General features: G+C 38.5%; 2 protein-coding genes across 9 annotated transcripts in view; one reads left to right on the top strand and one right to left on the bottom strand.

Moving 5' to 3' along the window:
• The window catches only part of MATCAP2 (microtubule associated tyrosine carboxypeptidase 2), a 50505-nt gene extending 31795 nt beyond the window's left edge, over positions 1-18710 (bottom strand). For 2 of the 6 annotated variants that reach the window (XM_072964674.1, XM_072964675.1), the window contains exons 1-2: positions 18557-18710; positions 13326-13395 (exon numbers count right to left, since the gene is read on the bottom strand). In XM_072964674.1, the coding sequence (XP_072820775.1) occupies positions 13326-13395; positions 18557-18673 (187 nt within the window). In that variant the 5' untranslated portion in view covers positions 18674-18710. Of the gene's footprint in view, positions 1-4120; positions 4409-13325; positions 13396-13979; positions 14083-17491; positions 17530-18556 lie in introns of those variants that run through there. The other 4 variants (XM_006201892.3, XM_072964676.1, XM_072964678.1 and 1 more) reach the window with 3 other exon arrangements.
• The window catches only part of ANLN (anillin, actin binding protein), a 50427-nt gene continuing 49812 nt past the window's right edge, over positions 18504-19118 (top strand). For all 3 annotated transcript variants that reach the window (XM_072964673.1, XM_006201893.4, XM_031674277.2), the window contains exon 1: positions 18504-18643. In XM_072964673.1, the coding sequence (XP_072820774.1) occupies positions 18626-18643 (18 nt within the window). In that variant the 5' untranslated portion in view covers positions 18504-18625. The remainder of the gene's footprint in view (positions 18644-19118) is intronic.

The raw sequence follows: 19118 nt of genomic DNA, 5'->3' as shown, positions 1-19118 counted from the left end.
ATTCATTGCCCAAGTTGTCTGCATTATAACAGATAGTCTATTAATTACAATATCTCTAAATTCAACATTATCCAATACAGTTTCTCAACTGTAAGTGAAAAGAGAGAGATCAAAAGGCTAGTATCATTCAAGAACTGAGAAACTCAACTGTACTGAGGATTCTTAAAAACGTCACAGTCCCAGTTAGGAGCACTTTAATATTACTCTATTAGCAAGGATTCTTATAATGTGACACTATTGGGGGTTTTTGGTCAAAATCTGCTGTGTGTGTGTGTGTCTTTTTGTTTGTTTGTCTGCATTCGGAAACATTCAGGGTATTCTATAATGCCAGAAAATGATGGTTGTGATAAAAGAAACAGCATTAAACACCACCTAAAACAATAGTGAATATGAGTGAAGACAAACTTCCCCAGGAAGACAAAACTCCTCATCATGGCACATGAAGTCACTCGTGGTCAGGTCACTCTGCCTCCCTGGCCTCATCGTGCACAGTGTTCCTCCTCAGGCAGCCCCTTCTAGCCTCCTTTCATTTTGTCAATCCCTCACACTCACCACTCTCTCTCCAGACACAACACCTCTTCGCATTCTGCTCCCTATGTTTGGAGAGCCCTTTCTTCCTCTCTCTGTTATATTATTTGCTATTCATCCTTCAGTTCAAATATCACTTGTTCAGGAAATCTTCCCTGGAAGGTTCTTTGACTCACTTGTCATGGCTGCAGTCCTGTATTTGTTTATTTGATGGCCTTCCCCATCACTGAAATTATAAGTCCCATTATGGCATACATCTATATTTGGTTTTGCTTACTTAATGCCCTGAGAGGTGGCCAACGAAAGAAAATATTTGAGAGAAGAGAAAGGATATAGGATTTGAATGCCTGAAGGTGGAGGAAAATATCATACCAGACGCATTCATTTTTTAAAATGAAACAATCAGTGATGTTGAGGATGAGTTTTAATGGCAGGTGTTACTGCTGCAGGACAAACAGGAGCTGTGTGCCTAAGTGTATTCATCCCCGGTGGCCAAACACTGCTGTCAAGACTTTTGTCCCCAGTATTTTTAAACATTCACTTTTGTTACAAAGGAGCTTCATTTCCAGATGATTCATTAATCACTTCTTGTATCACATACAAAATATGGGCAGCAGGAATTCATACATTAACATAGTCTTATATTAAATGGCTTCTGACAGCATTTGGTTACTCACTGAATGAGCTAGATGTCTTCTTTCCTATCCTGAAAACAATTTTATAGTCAAGTAAAATGTGATCTTTCCAGGTAAAAATTACTACAGATTTACCTGTGATAAAAACTTAAAAACAACACCTGGAGTAAACTACCAGCTAATGTACCACTGATATTAAATGAGATCTTCATGTTGAATTTTGCAGCTTAAATCAGCACGTAGTCATTGGAACAGCCTTCTGACTTTCCTACTGTTTGAGATAATGGGCTCTGGAATGGAGCTTCTCCGGTTTGAATCTTGGCTATTTATTAGCATCTGTGACCTTGACCAAGTTATTTACCATCTTTGTGCTGCAGTTTCCTTATCTGTAAAAAGGGATAATAACACTACAGACCTCACAGTATTGGTGTGAGGATCAAAAAAGTTAATATATGTGAAGTGCTGAGAACAGTGCTGGCCTGCACTAAGCAGCACGTGTTATTTATCAGCATTGTTATTATATTCGGCTCCCAGAGAAATACTCCAAGGAATAATGTAAGTGGAAAAATATTTAGGATCATAAAATTTGGATTCCTGAGGTAAATTTAACATTAATAAATTCTACGTTCTAGAATCAACATTTTAGTAGCTTTAGTATAATAAACTATCTTCTTTTAAAAGCTATGTGGTGGCAAAGAAATCTGTGATTTGATTCCATTTCGCACAGTATACATAGCATACACATCTTTAGTTTACTTCTCCAATCAGCAGTTCCACCAGGATGTTATACTTAGATCCTATTAAAACATGACGAGTAAGTCAAAAGTGGGTAAGATAGGCAGGTACATAGGAAGTGATTTCAGAAACAAGTAACTGCTTTAGTCCTGAAATAAAAAACAACCAGTTTGCTCTATATTTATAGCTATTTTAGAGCTGAAAGGAAATGAACACATTTCCATCAGTACTCTCACCAACAATCAAGCTCTTAATGCTAACCAGAAGAGCATGGACTTCTTAGAAATCAATGAATAGTGTGGGGAGAGTGAGGGGGAAAGGGGCCATGCTTTCGGCTAAACTCTCTTCATAGTTTCTAGCAGTCGAAACTGGGCTTTCTGATATGTCAGCGAAATGCTGGGCGTGGGGTTCTAGAATTATCATTTTAACTAGTCAAGAACCATATAAAAGAAATGGAGAAACGATTTTGAAAAATAATCAGTCAGCTGTTTTATGTTTGAGGCTTGAATTGTCTCAAACGGCTATTTGAATTTTTACTAAGCTATAGAAATTCGCTGCCTAATTATCTATCTCAGGATATGCAACATGCAAAGCTGGACTGATAAGTGTATTGTCAATCAACTATAGAAAGGGAGTTGAGGCAAGAGGAGTGAGTCTATTATAAAGTCTCTCTCCTGACACTTCCAACTCTGCGTACTGAAAATCAGGAGATCCACTTCATATTGCGGACTGACTGGTCACAACACCCTCTTTCTAAAACTAATAATCATCTTTATTATCTAATATTATCTAAAACTAATATTATTCTTTCTCTATAATGATTGCCATGCTTTGGAAAAATCATCTTAATCCACGTTACTTCTGAATCATTATTTAATAACCTTCACTTTGACAGAATTTAGTATGTTTTTCATCAAGGCAGTTGTTCTCAAATGAGGGAGGAGGCGTGGTAATTCTGCTCTCCAGGAGACATTTGACAATATCTGGAGACATTTTTGGTTGTTAAAATTCTGTGTGGGGTGGGACGAGAGGGTTTACTATCTACATATTAACAGTGCACCAGTTGAGAGACCCTGCTCCAAGACAAAAAGAAGATATAGTATTTTTAAGTAACTTTCAATATTTTCATTGTATTTTAAGATGAGAGAATAGCATCTACATAAAATTACTTTAAAAAAAAATCTAATGCCAATTTAAGTTCTCTCTTAAATCTTAGATCTTGTAATCGTCCATGCTTCCTGTCAACATAAATAACAATGAGATGAATTACAGCAGTTATGACCGCACAAAATCAGCTCCCTATTTTCTAACATGGAACATGAAATAACATAGTATAAAATTCAGACCATAAATATATTCATTAAAAATTAATTTCGTTACAAAATTAAAAATTTTGCAGAAAAAGGTCTATTAGGTACTGCAATGCCTTAAAGTAAAAAAACCTGGCCTTATTTCTAGATGAAACATTTCCCTTTACTCTGTTGTTTTTCGTTGTTTTTAGTCATGATGCTAGACTATCACAAACCCTGTCTCGTAGTAATGTTAGAATCAAATGACGGGAAAATGCCCTAGGAAATTATTCCAATATTATACAAGATAATTTTTAAATAGTTAATAGTCAACAGTTTTTTTTTAAATAACAAAACGCAAGTAAACTTTCTGACCTGGGGTCTAAACATCCATTTTTTGCGTTTGGTATAATAAATACATACTATAGAGTAACTTCTTAGTATCAACTCAGAACGTTCTGACTTAACAATAAAAGCACACATACAAAGAAACAGTATAAATGCTGATATACAGAGATGTGCTCTTTTGCTTAGCTGTGATTTTTCTGAGCATTCTAGAAAATTAGATCCTGGTGCACTATAATACCCAATTACATACCTAATACGCTTTCAAACAGAATTTAACAATATTTAGACTGTACATTTGTAGGGCCAGTAAGCTATTATAGTTGACCTGACTACAGTTCACAGCACGTGCTTACTGATAATAAGTGACAAAAGGAAAAAGGACCGTTTTTCTCTCTTCCCTGCGCACATTTCCCCGGTGCACCTCCAGCGCGCTCCGCACTGTTCCCGGCTTCGGTTTGGTTACCGGAGCCCACATCCCACATTTACCTCGGCCTCCGGGCGGACCCTCCCCATACTCGAAGCAAACAGCCGGGAGGACGCTAGCCGCCCCTGCCACCCCAGGTGCCAGCCCTTCTCGGCACTCACCCGTCACGCGAATGGACTCCAGCATCGTCCCGCCGAGGCCGCGGGCGGCGGGCCCCCAGGCGCTGCGGGCGAGGGACGGACAGGAGCCGGGCGGGCCGCCCCTCGCGTCTGGCCCGTGCCGCAGAAGCGGGGTCGTGGCGGGAGGGTGCTCTCCGCGACGTGGGGCAGGAAAGGGGGTAAGAACGCCCAAAAACGGTGGACACAGAGCTGCAAGCAGTGTTCCCTCCAGCCCTCAGGTGCTGGAAGGCACTCAAGGCCGCCCAACGGTGTGCAGCTGCTCCTACTACCCGCCGCCGTGACGTTGCCGCTCCCCCGTTGCTAGGAAACGCTTCTCGCCGTCCGCGTGCGCTGCGTTTCACAGAGCCTGCGCCTCTGGAGGCGCTCGAGCAACGGCGGACAGGCGCTCCGGAAGAGAGAAGGAACTACAACTCCCGGCGTGCACAGCGCAGGTCCCCGCCGCGGGGGCTGGTGGGCTGGGCTCTGGGAGAGGCTCAGGTCTCCAGCCTTTGGAATTCTCGTATTTTAACTGATCATCTCCATAGACTTTATTTTTTTTGCATTCCTTTTAATTGGAGTATGGTCAGTTTATAATGTTATGTCAATTTCTGGTGTACAGCATAATGTTTCAGTCATATATATACATACACATGTACATTTTCATATTCTTTTTCACTATAGGTTACTATAAGATATTGAATATAGTTTTTTGTGCTGCACAGTATAAATTTGTTTACCTATTTTATATATAGTAGTTACTATTTGTGTGTTGTTGAAGAGGGCCTAATTCCTACAGCCTCACAAGAGAGAGGCGGTGTGACACTCAGTCCCAGTTGTGAATTGCACAGCGAGTCTCTTCCGCCTTTTAGTTGCCTTTCCGGGTGCAAAAGCTGAAAACTGTAGATTGTGGCTGGTAATAGTGAAAGTGCTGGGAGCTCAACTACATTTACTAGTTAAGTACCTTGGCATAATATCCTTAATACTAAAATACAAATTCTAATTTATGGGCAGTTGATAGGGGATAAATTTTTTTGTTTATTACTGGCATGGGAAATGTAGAGACTACACCATTTGCTGAACATTTTTTGAGGTTCTGAGACAGGCCTTGAGGATGTAAACAAGGAAAATGAATTGTCTGGAGCTACCAGTCTAGGAGGAACTCATAAGATAGTGTTGGCACTGTCAATTTTCAGAGCCACACTTTCTTTTTATCCTTCCTCAAGGTTGAGACAGGACACAGAAATAATCGTGGGATGTGTTTTCCAACTCAGGAACAAAAGGAAAGTGAAGTTATGTCAGGAACATTGTACTCTGAGAATGACAGAAAACATGTGAGAATCTGTATCTTTTTTCATCAATTAGGGAGGAACAGTGGAAATTTGACAATGGATAACCCCACATCCTATTCTGTCAGAAAAATCCTGTGACTACTGTCTTTAGACTATATCCAGAATTCAGCCACTTCTCACTATCACCCCTGCCACCATTCTGGCTCAAGCCACCACTATCATTTGTCTGGATTACAGCTATAGCCTCCTAGATGAACTCTGTATTTCCATTCTTGCCCTCTTCACTTCATTATCAAAACTCAGCAGTTAGCGTGATCCTGTTGAAAAGTCAGATGTCAGTTCTCTGTGAAAAGCACTTCAGTGGCTTCCTTTCTTACCAGTGAGGTCCTTCAGTGACGTAACCTCCTGTCATCTCTTTGGTCCCATCTTCCACTACTCTCCCCCTTGGTCTCCTCCAGACATGCTGGTCTCCTTGACATTCCTCAACTATACCAAGCACTGCTTCACCTCACAACCTTTGCAATTTCGGATTTCCCCTGCCTGGAATACTGCCCTCCTCCCCTAACCCCATCTTTATGTCCACAGGACTAGCTCCTTCACTTCTTTCAGGACTTAATCCAAATGTCACTTGTTAGTGAGGCCTTTCCTGGCTTTTCAATTTAAAATTTCACTCCTTTCTCAGATTTTCTATCCCCCTTCTCTGCTTTATTTTTTTTCCCTTTAGCACTTAACATTATCTAATTTATTATATACTTTACTGATTTATCTTGATTATTGTCTGCCTCCATCTCTAGAGCAAAATTTCCACAAGTGTGATTTTTGATTGTTCACTGCTACATTTCCAGCACCTAGAATAGTGTCTGGCACAAAGTAGGTACTTAATAAATTACTTGTAAGTTAATGAATAAGTAGATAATAGAATATGAATTTTCAATGATAACTCAAAGAAAGTAGAATGATATAAAATGAGCGTGTAAAGAACAAATCTTCAAGTTAAAGCACTTGCTAGAGTAATGAGCAATGAATCCTTTGCATTTAGAAGAGCAGTTATTCTTGCAACATGTCTTAAGGAAAAAGGCTGTAAATGAACCCTATACACCTAGCTTCCTTATATACCCAAAACTTTGAAACCTACTTTCCAAGTTTGCTATAAATATATCTGTTACCTCTGCAAATTTCTAATCTTTCAAGTCTCTGCAGTTTAAGAACTGTATTTCTAAAAAAAAAACAAACTTCATATGTTCAACATCTGAGTAAAAAATTTACTCTGAATGCTTTTACTAAGGCATGCTTAATCAGATTGTCCATTTTCATTATATTTTGAAGAAGCCAAGATGAATTATTTTATTAATTCCACAGCTATTTATTTATATACAAGGCACTAGGCTTAGTGCTTTAAGAGTACATAAAAGACAATGCTTATCCTCAAGACAGTTTCTAGCACAGAGGATATGTATCTATATATACATATATACACACACGCATAATACAAGTTAGAAAATGATGTGCACTAAAGCTTTACCTCCCTCTTCAACATTTTGTTAAATTTAAGAATTCTAAAATTAAACAATTTGATCACCCTGTAGTTAATTAGCCCATCTGGAATATTATTTTATTCTTTACTTTAAAAATTACTTTTATGTTCACCCTACCAATATTTTCTGGTGTATCATTTTGATTCATGAATATTTTCAGTGATAAATCCTATACAAAGGTGCATATCAATTAATTTCAAAGCATTTAAAAAAGATGTTCTTTGTGTACTGTTAGGCACTGAAGTACTCTTGCTAACAAATTCATGAAAACAAAGAGTTTATCTAATTTCTTACAAAACTAGTACTGTTATGGGCTCCTTTTACCGTTCCCGCCTATGCAATTATTCATCCTCATCAAGCTTTGTGCATCTGCTTTGTTAGTTATTGATTCGTGCTGCGCCTGCTTAGTATTTCCACTGGGCACAGCATCTGCAGCTGTCCACTTGGCTGCTTTTGAGTCAGCTTTGTTTTTACATATCTGCCAGAACAATGAACAATTCCATCTTTCTGAGAAAGTTCCTTTATACCTGTTTCTATATCAACTCCATTTTCAAAGCACTGATTGCAAAATAAAATTAAGAACTGTTAAAACTGCTCTTAATTTGTGTGTCTCTAAGGATATGCCTCCCCCCTTTTTAAAGTTTTATTAAAGTTGTCCAATAATAGCCAAAAATGCTACTGCAGTTTTCCTACGGCAGCATTATTCTTCACTATTTTATGGTTATTTAAAAATTTTTTTTTATTTGTTATTGTATTACTTAATTATTTTATTTTCGGGGGGGAATAAGTAGGTTTGTTTATTTTTTGTGGAGGTACTGGGGATTGAATCCAGGACCTCATGCATGCTAAGCATGCGCTCTACCACTTGAACTATACCTTCCCCTTTTTATGGTTATTTTTATGTTCACGACCAACATCATATTGTGGATCATTTTGACTTCTGAATCTCTTTTATGGTAATTTCCATTAAATTTTAGACACAGAAATGATAGGAGAACAGTTATTATCATAGAAATATTGTTCTTTTATGTGTAGTGAGATTTTTATGTTATGGATAAAGATCTTATATTTTTCTAATTTTATCAGCAACTTTGTTTAACTCATATGTTAATTTGTATATTCCATGTACAAACTTCACGGCAAGCTATTCATAACTGGTGGAGTTCCAGGATAATAAAAGTCAATCAAAACATTTCTGTAGAGAGAAGATCAGACTCTTTTAAGGAAAAAAAGATTAACATCTTCCTTTTTAAAAGCTTAGAATACATCTGATCATTAACTTTGAATGGGGAAGCTGGGTAGTAAAGTCCAAGAAAGAGGAAAATAAAGATGGTGAAGACTTGGAAAAGGTTGTCAGTAATGTTAGTAAGCATTGCTAGTGCCAGTGGAGAGACAATTAACTATAATATTTGACTTTCTACAGCAAAAGTTCATTTTGTTGAGAGCAGATCAGGTATGTATTATGCTTGAAACTGATAAACAGTGTAATTTCTTAAGGGGATGTTATATTAGTAACTAAAAAAATTAGAACATTAAAACGATGTTTACTTTTAAATTTCAGATGAGAGCTTAAAAGAATGAGGGGAGGGAAGCTTCTAGAAAATTCTTTTGACTTTCCTCCCTGTTCACTTGGAAGCAATTTATAACATTCTATTTCATTGGAAATATATGAACTGAGGAAAATTAATCTGCAGACTGCCACAATAAAAGAACAGAGCAATTGGAGTTGCAACACCCCAGATTCTAACAAGCATTAACAGAAGCCTCAGGGCTGCTGTAAACGATAAAAGAAAAAAAAAATCCAGGGAAAGTTGGGTTTCTGTAGCTTTAAAAAATGTTTTTCAGTGCAGTTTGAATGCTTTCGGGATGTCTGTATAGAGAGAATGGAATGTTTTCAGCCTGTCTTTTTTCAGCAGAATGAAAAGCATGACGTGGAAGCCAAATCAAAGAATGCTCTGTGAAACTGCCTCTGCCTTTTCACCTCAATGAAAACGGTCAGAACAGTACAAAAATCCTGGGGAACATTGTAATTTTTTTTTTGATAGGATGATTTGTCGTAAATGACTGAGGAAGGAAGGATATTTTTTAATCAGACCAAAAAAAATTGCCTATCTTCATTATATTCTGAATAAACCAAGATGTGCATAATTTACTCCTTCCACAGATATTTATTACATTTTTATTTTACTAACGGTAGTGCATACGTATATACGTAAACCTGATGTACATATATCAGGCAGTCCTTGCGCACATACATCTGGGATGCTGTGGTGAGTAAATCAAATAGAATCCCAGTTCTCTCAGAACTTATAGTCAGAGAAACAACAATCAAGCTAACAAATGATGTAATCTCAGATACAAACAGGTGTTAGAAAGTAGAGTAAATTAGGGAAGTATACTTGGTGGTGACTTGGAATAAAGTGGGGGACAAGCATTCAAAGTAGAGGGAATTGCAAAGGCAAAAGCCCTGAGATGGGAATGATCTTGACATGATCCTGGGGCTATGTGAAGGTCAGCATGGTTGGAGCCCAGTGAGCTGGAGAAAAGTGGTAGGAGAAAGGATCTCAGAGGTCGGAAGGGGGCAGGGAAAGGAGTTTGGACTTTATTCTAAGTGCAGTCAGCAGCAACTGGTGGATTTAAAACAGGACAGTGACATAATGTGGCTTTTTTTTTTTTAAAGATAGCATTGACTACTCTGAAAGCAATGGATGAGAGCGTGGAAGTGGAAGCAGCAGAACCAGACAGGAGACTCTTACAGTGGGTCAAGCTGGGGGTCATGATGGCTTAAGGTGGAATGGAAGCTGTAGAGAGGGAGAGAAGTAAAAGACCCAGGATATATTGTGGGGGCAGAGTTGATCGGTAGGTTGGTTATGTGGATAGGAGGAGAGGAAGAAGGAATTGAATAAAACACTAGGTTTTGGGCCTGGGTGGATAGTGGTGCCATTTATGGAAATGGAGAAGATTGGGGAAGAATAGGTTTAGTGGGGAAATTTCATTTCGTGTTTGTTAAAAGTTTAATACACCAGTTAGAAGTCCAAGTCAAGATTTCAAGTAGGTGGCTGGATATTAGCATTCAGAGTTCAAGGAAGCGATCATGCCAACGAAATAAATTTGGGAACCATCAGTATATGGATGGTATTTTAAGTCATTGGGACTTATGAGATCACCTAGGGACTCTGTGTAGGTAAACAAGAGCACTCAGGGTAGAATTGAGAGTTCTTAGTCATTTAGCTGTGGGGCAGAGGGAGAGGAGCCAACAAAGTTACACACACACACACACACACACACCCCTTCCTCAACTTATGATAGAGTTATGTCCTGATAAACCCATCCTAAATCAAAGATGCATTTAATGTACTTAACCTAACAAACATTAAAGCTTAGCCTAGCCTAGCCTACCTTAAACATGCTCAGAAAAATTACATTAAACTACACTTGGGCAAAATTATCTAACACAAAACCTATTTTATAATAAAATGATGACTTTCTCATATAATTTATAGAGTACTATACTGAAAGTGAAAAACAGGACGGTTTTAAGTATAGTGGTTACCTTCCTGACTGCAGGGCTGACTGGGAGCTGAGGCTCGCTGCAGCTGTCCAGCATCAGCAGAGCATCATACAGCTTATTGCTATCCCAGGAAAAGACCAAAATTTGACATGCCATTTCTACTGAAAGCATACCACTTTTGCATTATTGTAAAGTCAAATCACTGTTAAGTCAAACCATCGTAAGTCAGGGACCGTCTGTACATAGACACACAGAGAAATGTATATGTAACTATAGTTACATATCTATGTATATATGTGTGTGTGTATATATGGCTTTTTTTCTGAAGTGTTTAGCTTGCAGACAGGATGCTCCTCTACCCTTAAATACTTAACAGTATGTATGTATATATGTAAATATATATGTACTCTTGACTCGTGAACAACTCGGGAGGGTATGGACACTGCCCCCGGCACTGATGAGGATCCATGTATAACTTAAGAGCCAGCCCTCCGTATCTGCAGTTCTGTATCCATGGATTTGACTAACCACAGATCATGTAGTACTGTTGTATTTATTGAAAAAAATCTGAGTGTAAGTGGACCTACGCAGTTCAAACCCATGTTATTCAAGGGTCAACTATATACATATGTATTTACATATGTATGTGTATATCTATATATAAATCTATAGAATCCTACCTACCTACCTATCTAGAGAGAGATAGAGGGAGAGAGAGAAAGAGAGAGAGAGAATAAAGCAAATATAGTAAAATGTTAATATATTCGGAATCTAGTTGAAGGACACCTTGGAATTCTTCGACGTTTTACTATGTGTATGTGTATAAAACTTTTGCAACTTTTTTTTTAGGTTTGAAATCATATCAAAATAAAGTGGTGCAAATTGAGTAGTAAGTTGGAAAATGACCTCACTGTGTCCTAAATGGGAAATCTTACAAGACATGATATTCAGCTGGACTCATAATTAGATAACCAAAGGTGTTGGTAGGGCAATTTGGTAGCAGGATCAAGGTGAGAAAGCACAGATGTAGTACAGCAGGATATGTTCAGGGAACAGCAAGTGATTGAGACCTGTTCTTTAAGCACATCCCTTGGCATTGAACATTAAGTAAAGTGGGCAGTAAAGCCATTTGCAGAGTAAAGATGTGATGGGAAATGGACAGAGAATTTGATAAGGATTCAAATGGATAAGAATAAAAGGATTCTGAGCAACATTAAAGGTCCAATTAGTTGGAATAAATTTGGAATGGAATTGGCTCAATGCTCAGCAAGCCAGGAAAAACAGAAAAAGTAGATTGATATTGGCAAATGAAATGAAGCAAAAAGGACAAGGGGCCGTGAAGAATGGTATAGATGTGATTTCCCTTGGGGTCTGGCAAGTGAGGCATAAAGGAGGCTGGGCAGTGTTTGGGGAAGAGCCCTGGGAAGGGCCAATGACAGGTTCTGGAAATCTTTGACTAGTCACAATCTTGTTTTCTCATCTACTGTTTCAGGGGGCTGAATTAGGTGATCCCTGCCAGATCCTGCTTTAAAAAAACTCCCTTGGCCTCCTTTTCAGAAGAGATGTACTACTTAGCATGTGGTCTCATAGAAAAGGGCAAGGTGGGAGGTGAGGGCTAATACACAGGCATGGCTACAAATAAACTATAACGCTTTAAATTTGACTGAAAGTTGGGAAATGAGAATAGACTGAAGGTTAGTCCATCCTAACCTTCTAACCCCCAATGGAGGGGGACTGTGGGTTCAGCAGGCATGAGCAGCAGTGGACAAAAGCTATGGATTCAAGATTACAATCAGGAGGCCAGTTTTGGGATTTGAAAACTTGGAGATGGAGCACTTCCTAGTATTGATTAGTGTCCAACTGTGGCCATATATATGGTGGACAAGTAGAAGAGATGAGGAGATTAGTAGAGTCGGAAGGTTTGAGGAGTGTTGGGGTCAGAGTGTAGAAGGTTGTGGTTACAAGAATTCATCAGCAAACATTTCTTGAGGGCCTAGTACATGCCAGGCATGAATGGTGCCAAGGAAGACAGGAATGGGGTCAGGCTGTGAGAAGCAAGGGACAGAAGAATGAAAGTGGATGTCATGAACACCCACATTTGGAAGGGCTAGTGAGCGAGGAGAAGTACCATGGTCTGGAAGCAGTGTGTGAGGAGAAAGTTTTGAAGTGTTTGGAAGATAAAGAAGTTCATGACAAATATCAGTGGAGTATAATGAATCTTCTTGTTTCAAATTTAAGGAGAAGGTTTTATTTTTGATGTTCAATAAAGAGACTCTGATGTTTAAGAAACATGGATTTCTGCTATTTTTAAATACTGAGTTTCCTTTCTTCTATATGGGCTTGTGAAAAAATTAAAAAGTAGATTCTGTGAATATAGCTTTGAGAACTCTAGGTACAGAAAATTAAACTTAGCAATATGTAAATTATAGTGTGATAAATACATAAAAGAATTCTTCACCTTTATGAAAGGATTTATTGTGGTCCTTTAAATGTGAATTCCCTTAATACCCTTACTAACCACTTGATAAAGTAAAAAGAAGATTAAAGCTGTATACATTTTGAGAATAGATGACTGAATAAAGGAAATATGACTGCAGTTGCCTTGGATTTTTGAGATAATACAATATGTTAAAAAGCATACACACAATCTCTTTTCCCTTGCTTTGGAATATGAAACATTTGATTGATTGAATTAGAAAAGTAAAAAAAAATGCTAAACCATTTAAACTGTTAAAATATAAATAATGCTAGTGACCATGAACAGTAAAGATTGTAACAAATAAAATAGCCCTTTTAGTAAAACATATATAACATCTTTGATGGTTCTTATTTCTAATAAATGTGTAAAAGAAGTGGCCTTTTAGCCAGATAACCTGAAGTAGAGAACTTGACTTTAATCCTTCTTGTCACTGCCTTATGGTGAGATCTTGGCCTTTTTGATTCCTGTAAAAATAAAGATATTTACATCATTGTATTACTTTGTGAATGAAATGAAAATGTGTACAAATATACTTGGAAAAATTAATTGTAAATACATAGCATTTGGAGTGTCTTATTGAAGTAAATGTTTTTTTCAGCCCTCTGTCAATTTTATCTGTGAAAGACATGATTATCATTTTCTTTGTTGGAAAGAAAGGATCTTATAAGGAACAAATACTCATTTACTAGGGCCACATTTAATCTCTAGTTATCTCTGCTTCAGAGCCTTAATTCTATTCTAAATTAACATAATAAGCTGTGGCCTTTACCTAAATAATAAAATAAGCTGTGGTCTTTACCTAAATAACTATGGTCTACCTAAATAAATATCTTTACGTAAATAACTTTTTATTTAAATAACTAGGGAAGACACTTTTGATGACTTTCACAGTATTAACATTATTTAGGCCAAATTGTATTGTCCAACTGCTAAAATCATGTGAATATAACACGTTTATTTCCTTTCCTAACTTAGTAGTTCAAAAAACTTCTAAAGCAATTGATTGCTATTTATTCAGCACTTTAGATATAACTCAAGAGCATATTACCTCATTATTTGAGTCTTTGGTGATCAAAGTAAATAAATTAACTGAAATGTTAAGATCATAAACAAGGCAGATCTGGTTCAAATTATTAGGTGATGGTCTTAGATCAATCACTTAGCCTCTTTGTATCTTAGTTTCCCAATCTCTACAAAAGGAATAATAGTTATCTTACATTCATTCATTCAACAAATACCTTCTGAACTTCTGTGCCCTGAAGTTGCTAGGTTACAGCTATACACAAGTCCGTGCCATTCCATGCTTACACCCTAGTATAATAAGCCTAAATACATATCAAAAATAATCCCACGTAAGTGGTAAATGCAATGAAGAAAATAGAGTAATAGGACAGAAAGTGATTTGGTGGCAGAGAGGAGGGGTGTGGCCACCTGATCAGGGATGTCTTCTTTGAGGAGGCAGCACATTCAAGCTTAGACCCAACTAATGAGGAACCAGCCATGAGTAGAATCTAGGAATGTCCAGGGGGTGGAAAGTTCTTGAGGCAGGAAAATTTTGGCATATTTTTATGACTAGAAGAAAAGCAGATGAGGCTGGAGACTAGTGGGGAAAAGGGAGAGTATTTTGGTATTTGGAGGTTATGAGGATACTAGGAGAGGCAAGTAAGGTCCATATCATATAGAACCCTGCAGATATGACAAAGAATTTGGATATTATTCTAATTGCAACAGAAGACAAACTGGCTCTAAACAATATTGGCATTGTATAATTTACATTTTAAAAAGCTCCTGCTCTATAAATACCTAAAATTAGTAAGATAGTTCAGAATGTTTGCAATAATCATGTTCCTATATATCAATAATAGTTTAAAAATACAATTTAAAACATACCATTTATAGAAGCAGTAACAACAAAAAAATACACAGGAATAAATTAGAGCTTAAAGATCTTTATGGAAGTATATTATAAATATTTTTGGAAGATATTAAAGTAGGTCTAAATTAATGAAAATATAACCATGTTCACGAATGGAATGGCTTGATATCACAAAGCTGTCAATTTCCTCCAAGTTATTTGATAAATTCAATACAGTTCCAGTCAAAAATCTCAAGAGAATTTTTTTCCTTTTTGGACCCTGGCAATGTGACCCCAAAATTTATACAGAGGAACAAGGGGACAAAATTAACCAAGTCAATTTTAAATTTGCCCTATCACATATCAACACATAATTAAGACAGTCTGATATTAGGAAAGGAATAGAAAAATAAACCAGTAGAACTAAATAGACCTATATATGCATGAAAAGTGGCATTACAGGTCAGTGGGGAAAAGATGGACAATTAAATAACTGCTGCTAAGACATTGTTTCTCCATATAAAAAACAAGATCAATTCAGAGAATTTAAAGACAAAACCATGAGAACCTGTACTTTTTAGAAGAAAATATGGGAGAATATCTCTATAATCTCAGGATAAGGAAGAATTTCTTGATCCATAAAAAGCACAAACACTAAAGGAAAATATACATGTATTTAAGTACATTAATAGTAAACATTTCTGTACATCCAAGACATCTTAAAGTGAAAAGACAACCCATAAACTAGAGAAAGATATTTGCCAGCCAAAAAAACCAACAGTTATTTTCCTGGAAAATAGTAAGCAAACAACAAAAAGCCTACAAATCAATAAGAAAAAGACAACCACACAGAAGAACTGGCATAGGATATGAAGTTGAAATTCACAGAAAGGAAACTGAAAGGCCAATAAACACAGGAAATAATATTTACTTTCATGAGTAACAGGAGAAATGCATACAAACAAGGACAGACTCTAAATCAACCATACTTCAATTAAAAAAATTACAAGAGAAAAAAGAATGACAGAATCTAAAATGTATCCAAGTATATGAGTAGCAGACATGCTCATATACTGCTGATTGGAATATAAGTTGTTAGAATCATTTTGAAGAGCAATTCATTTTTAATATCTGGCAATAATATTGGAATATATTTTTGAAATAGTCCTCTAATTCCTAAGTATATTAGTCTAGAGAGAGCTCTGCATGTATGTATAAGGAGACATAAAAATTGTCATGGTATCATGGGATCTTTGGTAAGAAAAACTAGATATGAGCTAAACGTCCACTAATGAGATAATGGATACCCAAATTACAACATTAATGCAATAGAATACAGCAGTGAGAATGAATAAAATGCAGCTCTACCTATTAGTAAGGATGAATCTCATGAAGAGAATATTGAGAAAAAAGACCAATTACAGAAATTTTTACTTACAGTAAAAATAAAATTTATATAAAACACTATATATCGATATGGATATGTATGTAGATGTAATAAGAGTACATATATTTCATGGGAATGATAAACATCATCACTATAGTTTTACCCCTGGGGAGTGGAAGGTGAATGGTTAGATTAAGGAGGAACACCACAAGAGACTTCAAAGTTACATATTTTTTAAGCTTGGTGGTGGGTACACAGTTACCTGTTTTATTCATTAATTTTTTTGGTAAACTGGAAATATTTCATAACACAATTTTTAAAAGAAGAAAAGTAATCCTAGCTTATAAACTGAAGCATGAGCTTGCAGGGTTATGAAGGGAAACAGGGAGACAGGAGATGTAGGATTCTAAAGAGAGCAGACGTCAGCCTCTAGCACGGCTCTGGCACGTAGCAGGTGTTTTAACAAATTTCAGCTATTGTGTGGTGGTTGCTATAACCATCATTATCAGGCTAAGGACTGTGAGGAAAGATAAACTAAACGTTTTGAGTAGTTATATCGAGCTACATGCTTATTTATCTTTTAGTTTTGACTGGAATCTAGTTATAAAGAATCTAAGGCTCACAGGCCAAACCGAAAGGCACAAGGCTTCATAAATTTCTAACAACTCAATTTCCAATGTTATGTAAACTTCCCCCTAACTCCCCTCACCCACAACTGGCCCAATACACACACCACTGTCCTGTCCAGCACATGAAAAAAATTCAAGCATCTTTTCTCTTTGGTTCGTAAGTAGCATATTTTGAGTTAAATATTAAATAATTTGATACACCAAACACTTGGGTACGGCGTTACTTCTCATTACAGAATACTTTTGGATCTCTGTTAATTTTTCATCTCATTCTCCTAAACACTCCTAGAGAGGCAGGGCAGTTGATTATTCCTGTTCTACAAGTGAGTAAACTAAAATCCAAAGAGGCTAAATCAGAGGTTCTTAACCTGGTGACCATTCGCTTCATAGAATCCTATGTAACAGACTTTATGACTGAGTGGGAGTTTGCCAGCTTTAATTATATTTTCAAAGGCATCTATGACTCCCCCAAAAGGCTGAAAAAATTGTGGGGTAAATCTTTTGTCTAAAACCTAACAACGGTCACACGGTCCTGGTGGAGCCAGGAACCTAAAGAATTTCTTCCAATCCTGCACTCAGAATTCTTTTCATTATTACCTATAGCACCAAAACTCAAATTAGAGATATTATTTACGTTTTATAATGTTTACTGTCGGCTAAAATGGAAACGTTATACCGGAACGTCTTACCTGGGAAAAATAGTTTGGTTTGTTTAGCTGTTGGGCAGTCACTCAACAATCTACACAACGTTACAGGTGAACAAGTCAAAACTCGTTTGTTGTCTTTATAACAAGCCCTAGCACAGACTTGCTAAATAAGAAATGAGTCAGATACAGTAACTATACAACGTATCTTACAATTCTAAGTCAACTAGAAAGATGAATCGTGAGAAACAGCTTGATCCAGTGGTGGAAAGTGGACTGTGAACTGAGAACAGGACTTCCATTTCTCCTGGACCAGTTAATGTCTTAGGGTCTCCCTTCTCTCAGCTGTAAAAGGAAGGATTAAAGTGGGTGGCTTCTCAGAATCCTTCCAGCTCTAACACTGTATGCAGTTTGATGGGATTAAAATAAAAAGGGACAAGAGTTTTGGGTGTAAAGTCTTCACACATGGTCTATTACTGTTAACCTTATTTTCCCAAAGAGAAAAGCCTCCAGTGCTCAAGGTGGGGTCACCGGTCATCGGCCCCGAGTGGCCGGAGGCCCACCAGACCTGTCCCGCTGGAAGGCCTAGCCTGAGTGCCCCCTGGGGTGAAGAAGGGGCGGGCGGAGAGAAAGCTTTGTAAGGTCAAAGGTCCATAAGGGCTCTTAATCCTAGATGCAGGAATGAAGGAAAGCCGGAACGCCCAAGCACCGGGATGCGTTAAGGATCGGCTCAAACAGGGTGGGGTGCGCGAGCGCAGGGGGTGGGGCTTTGAGCAGAGAGGCAGTTGAAGGGCCGCGGCGCCGCAACCCCGCCTCACTCGTCGCCTGGGCTAGGTTGTCACTGAGAAGGGGTGGAAAGGCCACCCTTGGGAAACACCGGGCCCCGGAGAGGCCCCGTGATCCAGCGCCGGGGGCGGGGAGAGGCGTGTCCGGCCCTCTCCCCACTCTGCGCGCATGCGCCCGGCTCCGGGCGCTGAAATTCAAATTTGAACCGCCGCTGGAGGCCAAGTCCGACACTGGAGGCTGAGAGCAGAGAAGAGAGTAGGCTGGGAGAGTTCCCTGCCCCGGACTTCTCGATTTCTCCAAGGGACACACTGAGCCGACACTCACTTCTTTTCTTTTTCTGAATTTGAACCACCGTTTCCGTCGTCTCGTAATCGACACGCGAAGCCCGGGGCGATGGACCCGTTTACCGAGGTGAGAAAACTTGCGGGCTGAGCCAGCCATGAGCCCTCTCGGCCCCCACCCTCCTTCCCACCTTCTGTCAACCTCGGAGCCCACCGAGGGGAGAGCGCGTGCGCGCGCGTGCGCAGAGTGTGCGTGCGGGGGTCGGGCTGGGGAGGACCCAGGAGGACTAGAGCGGACGGCGGATGCCGCTTGCTCTGCGCCCGCGGTTCGTCCGCGGTGTTGTTCTTGTTCTTGTCCTGCAGATAGGTGAAGTTCTGGGTGGAAAGTTTTGAGTCTGTCCTCAAAGACAGTAGTGAAAAACCTCCGTCAGCCCCGGTTATTTTATGCCCCTCTGGAGTGGATCCCTGTCTCTTCCAGTGTTGAAGTTGGGGCCTGACCGAACAGGTCCTGTTGGAAGTAAAAGCGCGGATAACTTGCAGGGTGGAGTCGGATGTCTTAGTGACTCAGTGCTGTGTGTGCAGCCGCCGCCTGGAAATGAAATGGA

Source organism: Vicugna pacos, chromosome 7, assembly GCF_048564905.1.
Source record: "Vicugna pacos chromosome 7, VicPac4, whole genome shotgun sequence".
Taxonomy (NCBI): Eukaryota; Metazoa; Chordata; class Mammalia; order Artiodactyla; family Camelidae; genus Vicugna; species Vicugna pacos.
Note: the sequence above shows the minus strand (reverse complement) of the source record. Positions and strands in the feature narration are given on the sequence as shown.